At 53.3% G+C, this 16,132-nt stretch overlaps 1 protein-coding gene across 32 annotated transcripts in view; it reads right to left on the bottom strand.

The window, feature by feature from the left end:
- DAB2IP (DAB2 interacting protein) overlaps positions 1-16,132 on the bottom strand; it is a 194,427-nt gene that overhangs the window by 96,207 nt on the left and 82,088 nt on the right. For 22 of the 32 annotated variants that reach the window (XM_070596163.1, XM_070596148.1, XM_070596151.1 and 19 more), the window contains exon 2: positions 7,764-7,867. In XM_070596163.1, coding sequence (XP_070452264.1) covers positions 7,764-7,867 — 104 coding nt within the window. Of the gene's footprint in view, positions 1-7,648; positions 7,868-10,453; positions 10,595-16,132 lie in introns of those variants that run through there. The other 10 variants (XM_070596169.1, XM_008527024.2, XM_070596150.1 and 7 more) reach the window with 2 other exon arrangements.

Below are 16,132 nucleotides of genomic sequence, written 5' to 3'. Positions count from 1 at the left end.
GGCTGGGCCCTAGAAGCTCTGTCAGGGGCGATGTCACTTTGGGGTAGCAGATGAGGGGCAGAGAAGGGAAGATCTGAGGCTCTGGGGAAGGTGTGGGGTAGGGGTGAGCCCCAGAAATGGGACAGGGCGTGAACACTGGCTGGATGCGCCCTGTGCCACGCACTGAGCCCTCACAGCCGCCCTGTGAGGAGCCCCCTTACAGAAGGGGAAAGAGAGACTCAGAGTTGGGTGACCTGCCTGAGGGATCCCACAGAGGGGAGCTGTGGGGCCAAGACTGCATCCTGTCCCATCCCAGGTAGACTTCTGGGTGGACCCAGGGGGCTGTGAAGACAGGGAGAAAGGCCCCCAAAGAGTAAGCCACATGTCACAGAGCCTGACATTCCACTGTGAGTGACTTGAACTCCCAATTGATAAGGCCCCTTCCGTGCAAGGAACCTATAACCAGGGACGGGGGAGTCAGCCAGGGGCATCTCAGTCGCTACTCAACAGGCTCAAGTGCAGGTGTGGGGAAACAGCTGACAGGGAAGGCCTAGAGGGGCCTCAGGAGGACCCCAGGGCAGACAGCAGGGGTCAGAGGCTGCCCTTGCTCCTATCCCTCTCCGTCCTCCCCATCCAAGCTCTGGAGCCAAGCCGGCACCTCCCAGGATGAGCAAGAGTTCCAGGGCTCCTTGAAATGGCTTCTTCCCTCCACCCCTGACCTCAGGGGCCCCCCAGAGGGCAGTCTAAGCTCAGACATTGAGGGGCAGGAATCAGGAATGGGCTCCTGACCCACGTTCCTGTTTATCAAACTGCTTGAGAAGTTTGCCCGTTTCCTCATCCGTTGTCCACCACCCCAGTCCTGGTCTCTGCCCACTGAAGGAGCGCCAGACTCTCCCAGCCTGGTCGAGTATGTATGCTGCTCTAAAGAACACTGCACTCTCGGTCTGTTCTGGTCTGCTCTGGCCCACCTCACCTCCCTCTCTGGGGACCCCATACTCCTGTTAATACAGCCTCAGATCCCATTTGCTCTGTGCGCTGCCCTGGGTTTCCTGTACCCTCAGGTTCCAGCCACTTCCTCACACTTCAGCTCCCCCAAACTGCTCCCAGTTCCTGCCATCACTTGTCTCTCATCTCCTGGCCTTTGCAGGGGCTGTCCTGGCTGCCTGGAATGTCCTTTCCCCTCACCCGCCTGGAAATTACTTCATCAAGCTTAGCTGACCCCTGCATATTTTTGCAGGCAGCAACGATGTTTTAATCCTATTTGTGTCATTGCACCACACAGGCACTGACATGTAGTTGGTGCGGATTAAAAATTTATTAAAAGAAAGAAAAAAGGAAGGCAGAGAAGAGAGGGAGCAAAGTCAGTCAGTTCCCACCCACAGCAGGACTGGCAGACAGAGCCTGGCTCCCGCCTCTGACGCTTGCCAGCTGTGCGACTGCACCAGTCCCTTCTCCTCCCCGAGCCTTGTTTTCCTAATCTGTAAAATGGAGCTAATGAAACCACATTCCTGTTTACCAATGGAGCAGGCAGCCTCCCCACCCCACCCAATTCCACAGCGGCCCTTGGTCAGGCTCAGATGCTGGCCTGGCCTCGGATTCAGGAGGCCCCACCCTCCAGCCCTGACGACCCACCAAACTGGCCACTGGGGCCACCCTGGCCAGCTGCCGTGCCTGCGCTGTCTGTAGCAACGTTCCCATCAGCGACACCCCACTGCAGGACAGGGCCTCTCCCCACCGAAGACGGACAAACCCAGATGACAGTCATCTTCCTTTCAGGTTTGAGCAGTTCAGTAACAATTAGGCTCCTCGACAGGCAGGGGTGGAGGGGGCTGAGGGTGCGGGGCTGCTCTCTCCTCCGACCCTCATCTGCGGAACATCTGAAGACACCGAGCTAAGAGACTCCAGCTCAAGGACATCGGTCTCACAGGCAAACTTCTGGGATGTGAGGAGGAAACTGGGGCGCCCATCCATGGGACCCCAATGCAGGGCCAGCACTCCTGCCCTGTCAGTCAGCCACAGTTGCATGGCTGACATCCCTCTACTGGTCTGTGGGGCACAGACATGGGGGTGTCCCACCTAAATGTGCATTTGAGATGGACCAGAAGCAGCCTGGGGTGGTAGAGGGAGCCCCAGAAGGTATCCAGGCAAACCTCCCCGCTCCGGGCCTCAGTTGCCCCATCTGAGTAGGGACAGACCTGGCCCATCTGATCTGTGAGCCCAACCAGCTTCTCTATCCACCACCCCAGTGCCTACGTGGAGTCGCCTGAGCTGAGAAGGGGCACTAATGGGGGCAGAGAGGCAGACCCTGCGGGGAGCAGAGAAGGCCACTCGCTTGCCCCTCAAATCACCCCTCCTCCAGGCAGCCTGCAGCCCTAAGTGTGGGTTGGGCTGCAGTTGGGGCTGGGACCCAGGGGCCAGGAGGTGGCAGTGCGCTGATGAGCAGGAGGGAGCCATCAGGGGCCTCTAAAGGCAGACCATTCCCTTAGGCCCTCTCCCCCCCCCCCCCCCCCCGAAACGTGATGGAGGCGGGGAGAAGGGCTCAGCTGCAGAGAAGAGAGGGCAGGAAGGAGCAAGGTAAGGAGCACTGGACAGGGGGAATGGAAAGACCTAGGCTCAATTCCAGGCCCTACCCGAGATGTGCTGTGTGACCTCGGGAAAGGACCCTCCCCTCTCTGAGCCTCAGTCTCTCCTCTGTACAGGGAAGGGCTGGACCAGATAATTTCCAAGAGCCTTTCCACCGTGGTGTTGAGGCGGGTCACAGAGAGGCCTGCACGTTTGTGTTCAGGTGTCTGTTTCCGTGCGTCAGAAAGAGAGAAAGAAAGACAGCTGAAACATGAGGAGGGTGCAGGGAAGCTGCGGGAGTGGGAAGACGGGTGAGCAGCTGGGGAAACCCAAAGTCTGCATCCCAAAGATCTCCTGCTGGCTCCGCTCTTACCCATCATCCCCTGTGGCTTAGACTTCCTCCTACAGAGGGAAGTCTAAAGGCTTTAGTCCAAAGTATTCACCCACTCACTTTTCTCTCCAGGCTCCTCTCCTTCATGCCTCCAACTCGTCCAACACTCTAATCACACAGAACCAGTGGCTTGTTCCTATTCAGTTAAATCCACCTCTAACTGGAATACTCTTCTCCCTTTGTTCCTGACAAACTCCTACACATTCCTCAAAGCCCAACCCCAAAGATCCCCTGTCTAGGAATTCTCCCGCACCCTCGCCAGCCAGAAGTAACTGCCCTTTGTTCTGGGCTCTCACTGCACTCCAGGCAGACCTCCATCACAGCTTCAGGACCACCTAGGGTGCACACGACTGAGCATCCAGTAAAAGTGCATGGTGGAAAGGAACGGAGACCCGCTTCTAGAAGCATCTGCAATCAACCGGGTACTGAGTTTATCTGCAGCTTCCGCCAGCCCCCCGAGCCTTCCCCTCCCTGACACTTCTCCTTCTCCGTCTCGCAAAAAATAGCCCTGAGACCTAATTTCAGCTAAACCTTCAAACACGACTCTCCACTTTCAACTTCCCGAGGAAGAATCAATTGGCTGTCAAGTTTCCTGGAGCCTCTGCCACCTCCCACACCCCAGGCCCTGCCAGCTCTCCTCAAGGTCGATGGGAGGGGGTGGGGCGGAGGACGGAGGGAAGCTGGGTCTGGGGAAGGCGGCAGGCTGAGGGGACTCCTGGGGGCACCCGTGACAGTGACCATCTCCCTACCCTCCAAATCAAACTGTGAATTCCTCTACCACGGGGTGGCAGGTGACGGGCGGCATGCTGCTGCTGCCAAGGGCCCCTGTGCTTCGGGAAAGGGGGTGGGCACATGCAGAGCCCCTGGACCCAACGTGACAGTCTGAGCAGATCCAGGGCCCCCAGCTTGCTGCCTGCCTGCCCACCCTCCCTCTGTCCCTCTCTCCCTCCCAGGTTTTCCTACGGGTACAGAGAAGGCAGACCTGGGTTTGAATCTCGACCACACCACCTCTTTGGAGCTAGAGAGCTGAAGGCCAAAGGTGGGCAGGTGGTCACCTGCTCCCAGCTCCCTTCGCCATCCCACCCTCATCCAGGGCCCCCCACAGCTCTCAGGGCATGCACCAGCCTGCTGGCACGATGTGGCCCTGGGGAGCCACTCCCCCACCCCCGACTCCACCTGCAGGCAGAAGGTGTACCAGGTGGGCAAAAGGTCCCATATCTTGCCCAAGTCACTGAGGCTCAGCCCCAGGTCTGCTGACTTTACAGCTCGTTCTCTTAGTCACTGCATCAAAACATTTAAGCACCTACTATATGGTCAAACCACATGCTGCCTTACAAAGTCCACTCCCTTCATTTTACAGAAGGGTAAACTGAGGCTCCCCCAGGGACACATGGTCTCCAAGAGGCAGAGGTGGGGCCAGCACCAAGCCCCTGATGCCCTAGGGGGTGGCTGCAGTCCTACTCCGACTCACAAAGAGGGTAAGAGCCACCCATGGGGGTACAAACAGCCCAGACTCAGAAGTGCTCCCAGCTGGGCGGTGACCTTGGACAAGTCCAGCCCCTCCCAGGCCTCAGTGTTCACAGAGGAGGTGGACAGAATGAGTCCTATAGACCCCAACATGCGGATTTCCCATTAAACTACATCGCGGCAAAGGGGCACACCCAGGAGAGATGCTGACATCCCGTCACCGGCACTTGAAATGGCAGCGAAGATGGCAGTTATTTGAGTATATCCCGTTGGGTCTCCCCTGCCTCCCCCAGGCAAAACCGCGCTCCCCGGGTTCCCTCGGGGGCTGCACAGAGTAGCAGCCAGCCAAGTGCATAAGGATGTGGCTTGCGGAAGCGTGTGAGCACGGGTGAGCTTGGGCTGATGGCGGACGAGTTGCGCTTCTGGTCCTGCACAGGGTCTGCGCACAGGCCCAGGCCAGATGCACCTCTGACCTCCCCCCATACACCCTGCCTCTGCCCTCCACCCCGACCCTCCCCAGAGCTTCACTGTTCTGGAGCCAGAGGGAAACACAATTCAGACGATAAAGGTGGATTTCACCTATTAAACATCTACCAGGGTCAGACCTGGGCTGGCACATCCACACGGAGGTCCACCACAGTCCTTTGAGGAGGGCAGTCATGCCACACTTTACTGATGAGGGCACGAGGCTCAGAGCGGCTGAGTGACTAACGAGGTCACACAGGTCACAGAAGAGCCAGGATGAACCCAGACTCCCCTCAGCCCTGGGCCCTCCAGTGCCCCCAAGCTCCCAGCAGCAGCCGGGGAGAGAAACTCTACCCACACCCCTTTCTTTCCTTAAGTGCCGCACAGAAAAGGACCAAGGTGCCCAGGGAAGGACACAAAACGTAAATATCTGACAGTCCTGGCAGCCATGCCTGGCTCTGTCGCTCAGGAACTGTGCCACACCAGGCAAAGGACTTCACCTCTCTGAGCCTCAGTTCCCTCAGCTATAAAATGGGGATACTCACGGTACCACCCCCCACCCCCGCCTCAGGGTTGCTGTGAGAAGTGGTTCAAATTATGACTGAATGCACTTCCCATCCTGCAGACCCCAACTGGACAGGCGGGACTGCAAGTGCCAGGTGCCTGGTGGCTCAGAAGGCTGGCCCTGGCTCTGATCCACAGGTGGTTTCCACACCAGGAAACAGCGAAGACGCCACCGCAGGACAAACACCAAGCCTGGCTGGTAATTAAGGAGCTGCAAATTATAGCAACGTCAAGGTGTGATGATACACCTACTAGAAGAGCAAAGGACAGGGAAGCGGGTAAAGAGCGCTGCTGACGGGGTTCTGGGAGGGTGTGGGCGCGAGTTCTCCTCACCGCCAAAGGAGGTGCTCACTCAGCTCTGGGCTCAGAGAGGTGGCTCCACCGTGTTTCAGCAGCTGGAGCTTGGGTGAGCCACTTCACCTCTCTGAGCCTCAGTTTCCTCATCTGTAAAATGGGGTGATCGACGCATCAGCTTCAGGGTGGTCTCGAGGATAAAAAGAGATCACATAGGGCAGACTGTGAGGACCATGTGGCTTCATTATTATTCATCATGGTTCCCTCAGGACCCCCTGAGGCTCAGCCTCACTGCCATGACGCCGGGGGTCCAGACAGGGCAGGACTTGGCACTGCTTCCCAGCCACCCAGGCCACACCCAGGGGAGTGACCCTGAATCCTCTGTCAGCATGGCGTCCCTTTCCTCCTTGCTGCCTGGAGGCTGATCCAGAGCCTGGAGCTCAAAACCACCTCTTGGGGGAGCTTGTTAAAAATGCAAATATCCAGGCCCAGCCCTCAGGCCCACTGCGCGGAAATCTTGAGGGGGCCCGAGAATCCACTGTGAAAGCATTTTTATGACATACAGACAGGCAGGAGAATCAGTGGCCCTGGGAAAAGCCCCTCCCCTCAGCCAGGCACTCGAGGCTCCACCTGGTCCAGACGCGGCCCAGCTTCCCTGCCTCACCTCCTACCCTGTGCTCCAGACACCTCACCTCCAGTCCCACCGAGCATTTCACCATACACAAACACGTCAATTCCAGCGTGTCTCTATGCCTTTGCACCTGCTGATCCCCCTACCTGGAACTCCCTCTCACTGTTCCTGCCTCGCCACTCAATTTCTACTGACCCTTCAAGACCCAGCTCAAAAATGAGCTGCCAGGGGACACCTTTCCCAACCCACCGGGAACAGTTAGTTACTCCTAGCTCACCTGGAACCCCTGTTTCACACCATACAGTGACAGCCAGCTCTGTGCCCTCTCTGTTCCCTCCTCCCCAAACCCTCTTCCCCCTGCTCCCCACAGGGCTTGCTCCTCATCCCTTGGGCCTCAGCTCACATATCACCTCCTGACCACACCACCTCAAGGAAGCCCTCCTGGTTTTCCCTATCACAGCAGCCTGCTTTTCTCCTTCACAGCATGCAGCTCCGAGATGAGAATGTGAGCTCATAGGGTCATGGGCTGTATCTATGTGGTGCTCTCTAGGCCAGCTCCTCCCGCTCAGCCCCGCTCCCAAGAATGGTGCCTGACACACACTGGGCACGCCATAAAAACTGTTGAATGAATGAATGGATGAACTAATGATCCAACATCCATCTCCCCTACAGACCACGAGCTCCCGGGAGCAGAGAATGTGTCCCCTTCCCCGCCCTGTCCACTTCTCCATGTCTCCAGTGGCTGGCAGGGCATGAACAGAGGGGCACACGGTAAGGTGTTGAAGGGACGCAAAACTGTGTGTGTGTGGCAAGGATGTCAGGACACCGAGGGTACAGAGGGTCAGAGGTTAAGGGTCACTGGGTTCTGTTTCTGCTAAGTCATTCAGGTTTGTAATAAAAAAGTGCATGTTGGTAGGACCACTAAAATCAATAGGTAAGATAGTTATACCATGTTTTGTCCATTCTAAGACATCATCAATTATAAGATACAGCACTCTTTTATGTGCCACCAAGAAAAAAAAACCACAGCAATTAAATTACGACACACCACGGACTGGAACATGAGAGATATTAAAATGTGGAAACAAAAACTGTGCATCTTAAGAGTGGAGGAAGCATGGGGTATGTGCAGCTAACACTAGTCTCTCTCCTCCCAGGCCAGCTCAGCTCCAGGCCCCGTGGCCGCAGGGCTATCTGTCCTGTACCTGCCCACCCCCTTGCAGGATGGGACCCCCGTGTGGCCCCCAGGGGCGGGGCTGAGCCACAGAGAGGGGAGCAGCTGAGCGATCGGATACCTAGAACAAGGGAGGCTGGATGCTCTCCCGGTCCATGAGGCTCCAGGAAGGGGGGCCGCAGGGCCACAGAGCAGCACCCCGGGCCAGGTGGCGATGGTGACGCAGAGATAGTTACCGTGACCCGGAACGGCGTGGCGGCCGAGGGCTCCATGCTGGGGCTCTTCTCCGACAGGCTGCCGGGCAGGCTGCGCCGCGAGCCCGGCCTTTCTTGGGGCGACTCTGTCAATAGAGGGAGAGAGAGGGTGAGCACGGGCAGTCGTGGCCACCCAGTCAGACTCTCCTGTCATTCCCATCCTGACCAGGACAACAGACAACTGGTCCCCATAAAATAGCATAGCCACTGTGGAAAACAGTTGGGCGGTTCCCCAAAAAGTTAAAGACAGAATTACCACATGACCCAGCAATTCCATCCCTAGGTCTGTACCTCAGAGAACTGAAAACCTGGACACAGACAAATAACTTGTATGCAAATCTCCGTAAAAGCGTTATGCACATCAGCCAAAAGGCAGAAGCAACCCAAGCGTCCATCAACAGATGACCAGACAGACAGTGTGATACATCCACACAATGGAATGTTATTCCACCAGAAAAAGCAAAGAAAGTTCTGAGACGTGCTTCAGTGTGAACGAACCCCGAAAACATGCTGAGTGACATAAGCCAGACACAAAAGACAAATATGGTATGAATCCACACATATGAAATACCTAGAATAGCAAATTCGTAGAGAAAGAAAGTGGATTAGAGGTTACCAGGGGCTAGGGGTGCGGTGGATGAGGGGTTATTGCTAAATGGTAGAGAGTTTCTGTTTGCAGTGCTAGCAAAGACAAAAATAGATGCTGGACAGGGTTGCACAACATTGTAAACATACTTAATGCCACTGAATTGTATACTTAAAAAGGATTAAAATGGCAAATTTTATGTAATATATATATATTTATCACAATTTTTTTAAAAAAGCTCACCCAAGGGGCCAGGCCCATGGCCCAGTGGTTAAGTTCATGCACTCTGCTTCAGCGGCCCAAGGTTCATTGGTTCGGGTCCTGGGCGTGGACCTACACACTGCTCACTAAGCCATGCTATGGCGGCGTCCCACATACAAAATAGAGGAAGACTTGCAGAGATGTTAGCTCAGAGACAATCTTCCTCAAGCAAAAAGAGGAAGATGGGCAACAGAGGTTAGCTCAGGGCCAATCATCCTCACCAAAAAAACCCACAAAAAACAAAAAACAAACTTTTAGCCATGGCCCGAGCATGCCTGCTTAAAACCTCCCAAGTCAGCCCAAGCTGCCCACTGTCCTCGCTAGTTCCTCCACACCATGCTTGGCACTGGCTGCCTCTTTCCCACTGCTCTGGCTGTGGCCGCCCAGAGGACTCCCTTCCTGCTCCTTCCAGCCTGACCCATCCTGCAGGCCCTGGAGGACACCCTTGGTAACCGTCTCTGCCCCCAGCTCTCAGCCTCCTTCTGGCTCCTATAGCAACAGCCGGGCCTGAGTCTCTCCATCAACGCTCTCACTTTGCACACTGTGTGTGTCTGTGTATGTGTGTGTGTGTGTCTCCTGCGCTTGACTGCGGAACTCCTAACACCCACGCCTAAGCCGGCTGCATCTCCATGTCCCCAGCGCCCTGCATGGAGCCTGGTGCGTGGGGGGTGCTTGGGAAAAACCTGTTGACTCGCAAGGAAGGAAAAGGACGAGGCGGAGATTTCCCTGGTACACGTGAACACACACGGGTGCAGAGCCAGAGGCGCACGCCCAGCAGACACATGCACATGTTCACATCTATGCAGACAGTCCGACGTGTACCTGCTCAGACCCACCCCCAGGGACTCGTCATGGGTGGACGCATGGACACGTGCACATAGCCAGGACAGATGCAGCCAGATTGGATGGGGTCCTCAGAAGTGGGGAAGGACAGAGCTGAGCCCGTCACCCCATTAGGACAGGCTCCATGCTGAGCCCTGGCCAACGACCCAGCAGGCGAAGCCACCTTGGGCCTGGGGGAGGTGGGCCGCCTGCAGAGACAGGTTCAACCCCAGCTGACCACTGGGCAGGCCTGGGGCAGGGGCTAACACCAGGTCTGGACGTGGACTTGCCAGCCCCGGGCCACTTCCTCCAGAAAGGCTTCCTCCGCTCAGCTCCTCCTAACCCCAGGGACTGCCATCTCTTAGGGCCTCACTAACGTCCTTGTGGTGCTGCCTGTTCACACCTTCCTCACTCCTCTGCCACAGTCTCTGCTGGTCACTCTAGGGGACACTCATTCTGTCTGGAGGTTCCCCTAGGAAATCTCTTTCTGTGCTCCCCAGCCTGCCTTCACCTCTCCCCCAACCCCTGTCACCTCCACCTGGGGGTCCACCATGACCACTCTGTCTGACTCACTTGTGGGGCACTGTGCTCAGCCTCCAGAAGCCTCTCAGGATCTACCCTCCCTCCTCCGAAACACACACCCCTGGCCACAGCTTCACCACCCCTTCCTGGGCAGGTGGGCCATCATGGTTCTAGGCAAGAGAGACATGGAGTCACGAGGTAGGACACAAGGAGCCCAGGAAGGCAGCTGAGACCAAGACTCATGTTCCCCACAAGCTGCGAGGATGCCATCTCTCGCCTCCTGGGTCTGAGGCAGGAGGCCCTCAGGGGTTGCTTGGTCCTGTCACCCATTTCACAGATGGGGAGGCTGAGACCAGAAGAAAGGAACTTGTCCATTGCCCCCAGCCCAACAGCTCTATAGCAAAGACCCTCTCAAGCCTCCAAGTCTATGCCCAGGGCCGGGCCCTGAACTCCAGAGGAAACTGAAGGGGAACCTTGGTACCTTTCCAGGCAGCTTCTGCTTGGCCCCAGTTGCATCCTCCATCCTTCTCCCCCCTGCCTTCTGCTCCAGGAAGCTGACCCACGTAGACCATACCAACGGAGCTTCTGGGCCCTCCAGCTTCCACGGGGTTTGGCCAATGGGGAGCCCTGGCGGGAGATCAGCGGAGGGAGGAGCGATCACCTGGGCCGGCTGCCTCCCTCCACTGACGGTCCCAGCTACCAGGAAGACAACCCTGTCTCCTGGGCTCTCGCCTCTAGTAACCACACTCTCCTCCCCTCCTTAGGGCCTTGGCGGATCAGCCCCGGCTGTTACCAGCTCTGGGGTCCTGCCCTCCTCTTCATGGTTTCCCCACACCCGCCCACATCTCAAATGATCCTGCTGTAAGCGCCATCTGCTTCCTGCTGGACCCCGAGTGATCCACCAGGCGGGATCTCAGCTGCCTGAGAACCGGTCCCCACTCATGGAGCTGACAGGACCTCCTTTACATACGGATGGGAAACCAGGCCTGAGAGCAGCGGTGACATGCCCATGGTCACCCCGGACATCAGAGCAGAGTCTGGGCCAGGCCAGGCTCTCTCCCAATCCGACACCCCAAACACCTTCCCCATGCCTGCCACACGCTCTAAACAAAGTTAACACCACTAACCTCGTGGCTTGCTGGTTCTGACCAGCATTTTTCTACCTTTTATTCATTATCCTTCCCCCAAGGAGTCTTTTTGGACCCTTTTTTCCTATTTCCCCCCTGCATAAACTTTTAATACCACATATAGAGTAAGCATCTTTTATGTACTATATGTATATTGGGCTTTATACAGAAAAAGAGTAAGATGTTTTTTGACACTCCCCCCCACCAAGAACCAATTTTTTGCCCTCTTGGGGGCAACACTGCCCCCACTGAGAATGCAAGTTCTGGACCCGTTCAAAGACAATCCCCACATGATGACAACTCGGACAGCTGTGGGGAGCTCCATTTTCCAGATGAGGAAACTGGGGTTCTGGGAGGCAAAAGGGACTTCCTCTAAAGTTCCCCCGAGTAGGAAGTAAGAGGATATGCTGAAAGCCCCTTCAGCTGTCCCCCAAAACCCACACTTAGGGCCTCAGAGAAGGCGGAGGCTACCTGGAGCATAGGGAGGGGGAGGAGCCCAAGGCTGGCACTAGGAGACGGGACTCAACCCGGATCCTGCTGTGTGACTCCAGGCCAGCCCCTCTCTGTCTCTGAGCTCATGATTTATCAGCAATCCAGTGAGTCAGGCAGTCAGAGCAGCAACTGTCTCTATTTCCCGTCATCAAAACAAAAACAACCCCTTTATTTTACTCAAGCAAAGACGCCACAAAGCTGACCCCAAGTCCTAACTCTGCCTCTCGGGATTTAGCCCAAGTCCTTGACAAAAACACAGTTGCCTGCGGCCTTTGATTTACAGCCCATCTTTTTCTAATTTGGAGAAGAAGACAGGCTTGGGTCTCATGCCCCCAGAGGTCTAAGCTACACAGCTGGTGCAAGTGGAAGCCCAGAGAGGTTACAAGAATCTGCTAACATGGTGCAGCACAAGGCGCCTCCCTAGAGGCACATTCCAGGGAGGGAGAAGCAGCACCTCCTCCAGTCTCCCCCAGACCTCGGAGCACTGGTCCAGGAGTCCTCCCTCTGCTCAGTCTCACTGTGTGACCTCCACATGACCTCCCGGGCTCCCAACCTGCATAATTAGGCTACAGGACCAGCTGATCCTGGATCCCCTTTCCATTAGGAGGTCAAAGAGTCTCCATTTTACCAGGAAAGGCAAGTTGTCTTCCCATTCTTGGAAGCCACGGCCCGAGAAGCGCATTTTAACCTTCATGTGTTTGCAAAAAAAAATAAATAAAATAAAATCAGTTTCATTCAAATGCTGCTGGCTTGGTTGCCAAGGATACCGCCTAATCATGAAGGATGACTGTTACTTGTTCCCATGGAAACACAGAGGCCTGAGGAACATCCTGTAATTTCAGACAAGACACCAAATTTCAGTTGTCAGGTTGCACTGCTCAGATCTTAATACTTAAAAACAGGCAGAGGCAACAACCTCTAACATTGGTGTCAGGAGAAAAGAAGTCAGCAAGAGCATAGAAGGAGGAGGGGCAGGATGGGGGTGTGTTCGTGTGCTGGACCTCAACAGTGAGCAGGGAAATGCAAATTAAAACCATCAGACACCATTTCACACCTTTTGGATAGAAAAAAATTAAAAAGAACAGTGACCCCAAACACTGACAGGGATGCAGGAACTTTTTCATCACTGCTAGTGAAGTCAAAAGGCTTTGGAGAACTAGACAACAGGTAGTTGAAACCAACACACACACACTCTAGAACCAGAAATTCCCCTCCTACACGTCCAGTCTAGAAAAATGCTTCATCCTTGCTCATGGAGACGCCTCTGCACAAAGACGCCTCCTACAACACTGTAGTAGCAAAATGTTGGAAGCAACCTAAATGTCCACCAACGGGGGAATGAAGGACTGCACCTCGGGCAGTCATGTGGTGGAATACTACACAGCAAGAAAGAGGGTATGACTCCAGGGTACACCATTCACATGGAACACAATGGCACTCCAAAGGACCCAGTTCTGTAAGACCAACATGAATAAAACTCAGAAATAGGAGGCTGAGTGAAAAAAGTAAGTTGCAAAAGGAAATAAAATGCAATCCACTTATACACATTTTTTTAATGAGAATGTTCATAACAGCTTTATTTGTAATAGCCAAAAACTGGAAACAACCAAAACGTCCTTCAATAGGTGAAGTTAATAGTCAATAGGTGAACTGTGTGACGCAGAATAATGGCCCCAAAAGAAGTCCACACCCTAATTCCCAGACCTGTGAATACGTTACTTTACATGGCAAAAGGGACTTTGCAGATGCACTCAAGGCTAAGGACTCTGAGGTGGGAGTTTAGCCTGGATTATGCTGGTGGGAATAATCTCAAATGTGGAAGAGGAAGGCAGAAGCATGAGTCAGCGAGATGCGATGATGAAAGAAGAGGCAGGAGATTCTAAGCATGAGAGGAACAGCAGAAGAAGGGGGTCACAAGCTGAGAAATGGGGGTAACCTCTATCTAGAAACTGGAAACATCCCTCAGCTGACAGCCAGCAAGAAAACGGGGGCCTCAGTCCTATAACCACATGGAACTGAACTCTGCCAACAAGGAATGAGCAATGGAATGGATTTCTCCCAAGGACTTTCCGAAAGGAACGCAGGCTGCTAACACCTTGATTTTAGTCCTGAGACCCATGTCAGACTTCTGACTAACAGAACTATAAGATGCCAAATCTGTGTTGTTAAGCTGCTATGTTTTAATTTGTTACAGCAGCACGGGGAAATTAATACACATACCATGGAATACTACTTAGCAATGAAAAAGGAATGCACTATTGATATACACAACAACGTGGGTGGATCTCAAGGGCATTATGTGGAGGGGAAAGAAGCCAATATCAAAAGGTCACATGGTGTATCATTCCATTTATAAGGCATTCTCAAAGTGGTAAAGTTACAGAGCTGGAGAAACGATGAGTTTTAGGGATGGTCAGAGGTAGGTAGGTGGGTGTAACTAAAAAGGGACAACACAAGAGAGATCTTTGTGGTGACAGAATAGTCTTGCATCTTATAGCAATGGTGGTCACACAAACCTACACATGTGATAAAATGGCACAAAATTATACACACCCATCACACCAACGTGCAGAAACGGGGAGAAAAGAGAGATGAAAGCAGCTCCTGACATCTGGAAGCTGACCTGGCATTCACAGTTATGCCACGTTATTCTCCTTTTGGACATAAACAACTTCACAGGATACCAACTGCAGACCAGGTTCCCATGATAAAGTGAGATGAAACAAGCCCACTTCATAATTTTGTCTGAGCAACCAACAAAGCAGGGGCATTGTGCCACCCACAAAATACTGAGCATGCCCCGGACCCTGGCTAAAATGAGTGACTGCAGCTTCTCTCCCAATGACAGCTTTATCCCTGTGCTTGCCTCCTCTCCCTAGAGACAAGATTTGAGACACCCCATCATAGAACCGCCCCTACTTTCTGACAGCGGACAATCTAGAGTGAACCCCGCTTCCTTAGACTTCCCCCAAATCACCCAACCAAAGCCCAAATCCCATAGAAGGTTCTTCCTACCACACTCTGACTGAGATGTGTGTTCTCCCCATGATGTGTGTTCTCTCTCCCCGCAGTGAGTAATAAATCCATCTGGTTCAACGAGAGGTGTGTTTCTGGTGGCTCTTTGGTTGGAGGGCACTGATGCTGGAGGATAGTGTACTATCGTTACGTAAGATGTAACTATCAGGGGAAACTGGGTGAGGGGTACATGGAAACATCTCTGTAGTGTTTTTGCAACTGCCTACATATCTGTAATAATTTCAAAATGAAAAGTTAATAAATAGCTTATTTGAAACATATGAAATCCTATCTGTGTATAAACAATTGAGATTTTCCATCCCAAGAAACCAACTGCAGAAATGTATTGGTACCCAGTGTTGCCCGAGTAGGGAGAGGGACCAGCCATCAAGAGGCGAGAGGCACAGAAATACACAAAGCACTGCAAAGGCTCACTTACTACGGACTCCTTAGGCTAAAGTCCATTTGCTGTCTATATGATTAAACTAACATGATGTTTTACTTTCCGTTTGTCTGTGTGCGTACTTAACATAGAAAAATATCATAAACAGTACTAAAAAACTTATCAGAGGTTCTCTGTGGAGAATGCGATGGGCTATGGGTGGGAACAGATGACTAGCATTTACTGAATGAAGAATAATTCAGACTTCCACAAACTGATGGTAAAATTAAAATATAAATAAGTGGTATAATGATTCAGTAAAAATTGTACCCTCTGAATACATGTAAAGAGGAAAAAAGAAGAAAGAGAAAAAAAAATAAAAATAAATTACATCACAATCAACAGCAGCCCAGATGACCAGACAGTTAGAGAAAGTGGATCAGGAAAGTTCAACAAGTGGACTTAGAAACAAACCTGGGGGTGAGGGAACACAGCTCCCAAGGCCAGAGCACCAGGGGACCAGTGCCCCCTCCCCAAGTGCAGGAGTGGCCAGGTGACTACCGGAAGAGCCAAAGATAAAATCACCATGGTAACAGGCCATGGAGGCTTCAGGTTGTTAGAACTTTCCAGAAACAGCAGTCCATCTGATGCTTCTGTGTATATCTGTGTGTGTGCGTGTTTGTGTGTTAATAAAGCACATCTGTACCTTTACTATCTGCTCTTAACAGTTAGCCAAATCAGGAGTGAATTTGCCAAAATATGCATTAAGTTGGTAGGTCTCCTGCCTCCCCCACACATTTTTTTCCAGTTCAGACTTTGGTCATCCATCTTTCAGACAGGGAGGATGGGTGCTCCTTAGAGGTTCCGAAATCTTACCCACCTGCGGTAGGCAGAATAACGGCCCCCAAAGAGCCCACATCCTGATCCCTAAACCTGTGAATATGTTACCTTATACGGCAGAAGGGACTTCGTAGATGTGATTAAGCTGAGCATCTTGAGATGGGGAGGTTGTCTTGGATTACCTGAGTGGGCCCAATGTAATCACAAGGGTGCTTATAAGAGGCAGATGAGAGGGTCAGAGAAGGCAGAGATGGCGATGCGGTGATGGAAGCAGAGGTGGGAGTGATGCAGGGCCGTGAGTCAA

The sequence above is a fragment of the Equus przewalskii genome, chromosome 26 (genome assembly GCF_037783145.1).
Source record: "Equus przewalskii isolate Varuska chromosome 26, EquPr2, whole genome shotgun sequence".
Lineage (NCBI taxonomy): Eukaryota > Metazoa > Chordata > Mammalia > Perissodactyla > Equidae > Equus > Equus przewalskii.
This window is presented reverse-complemented; position numbering and strand designations above follow the sequence as displayed.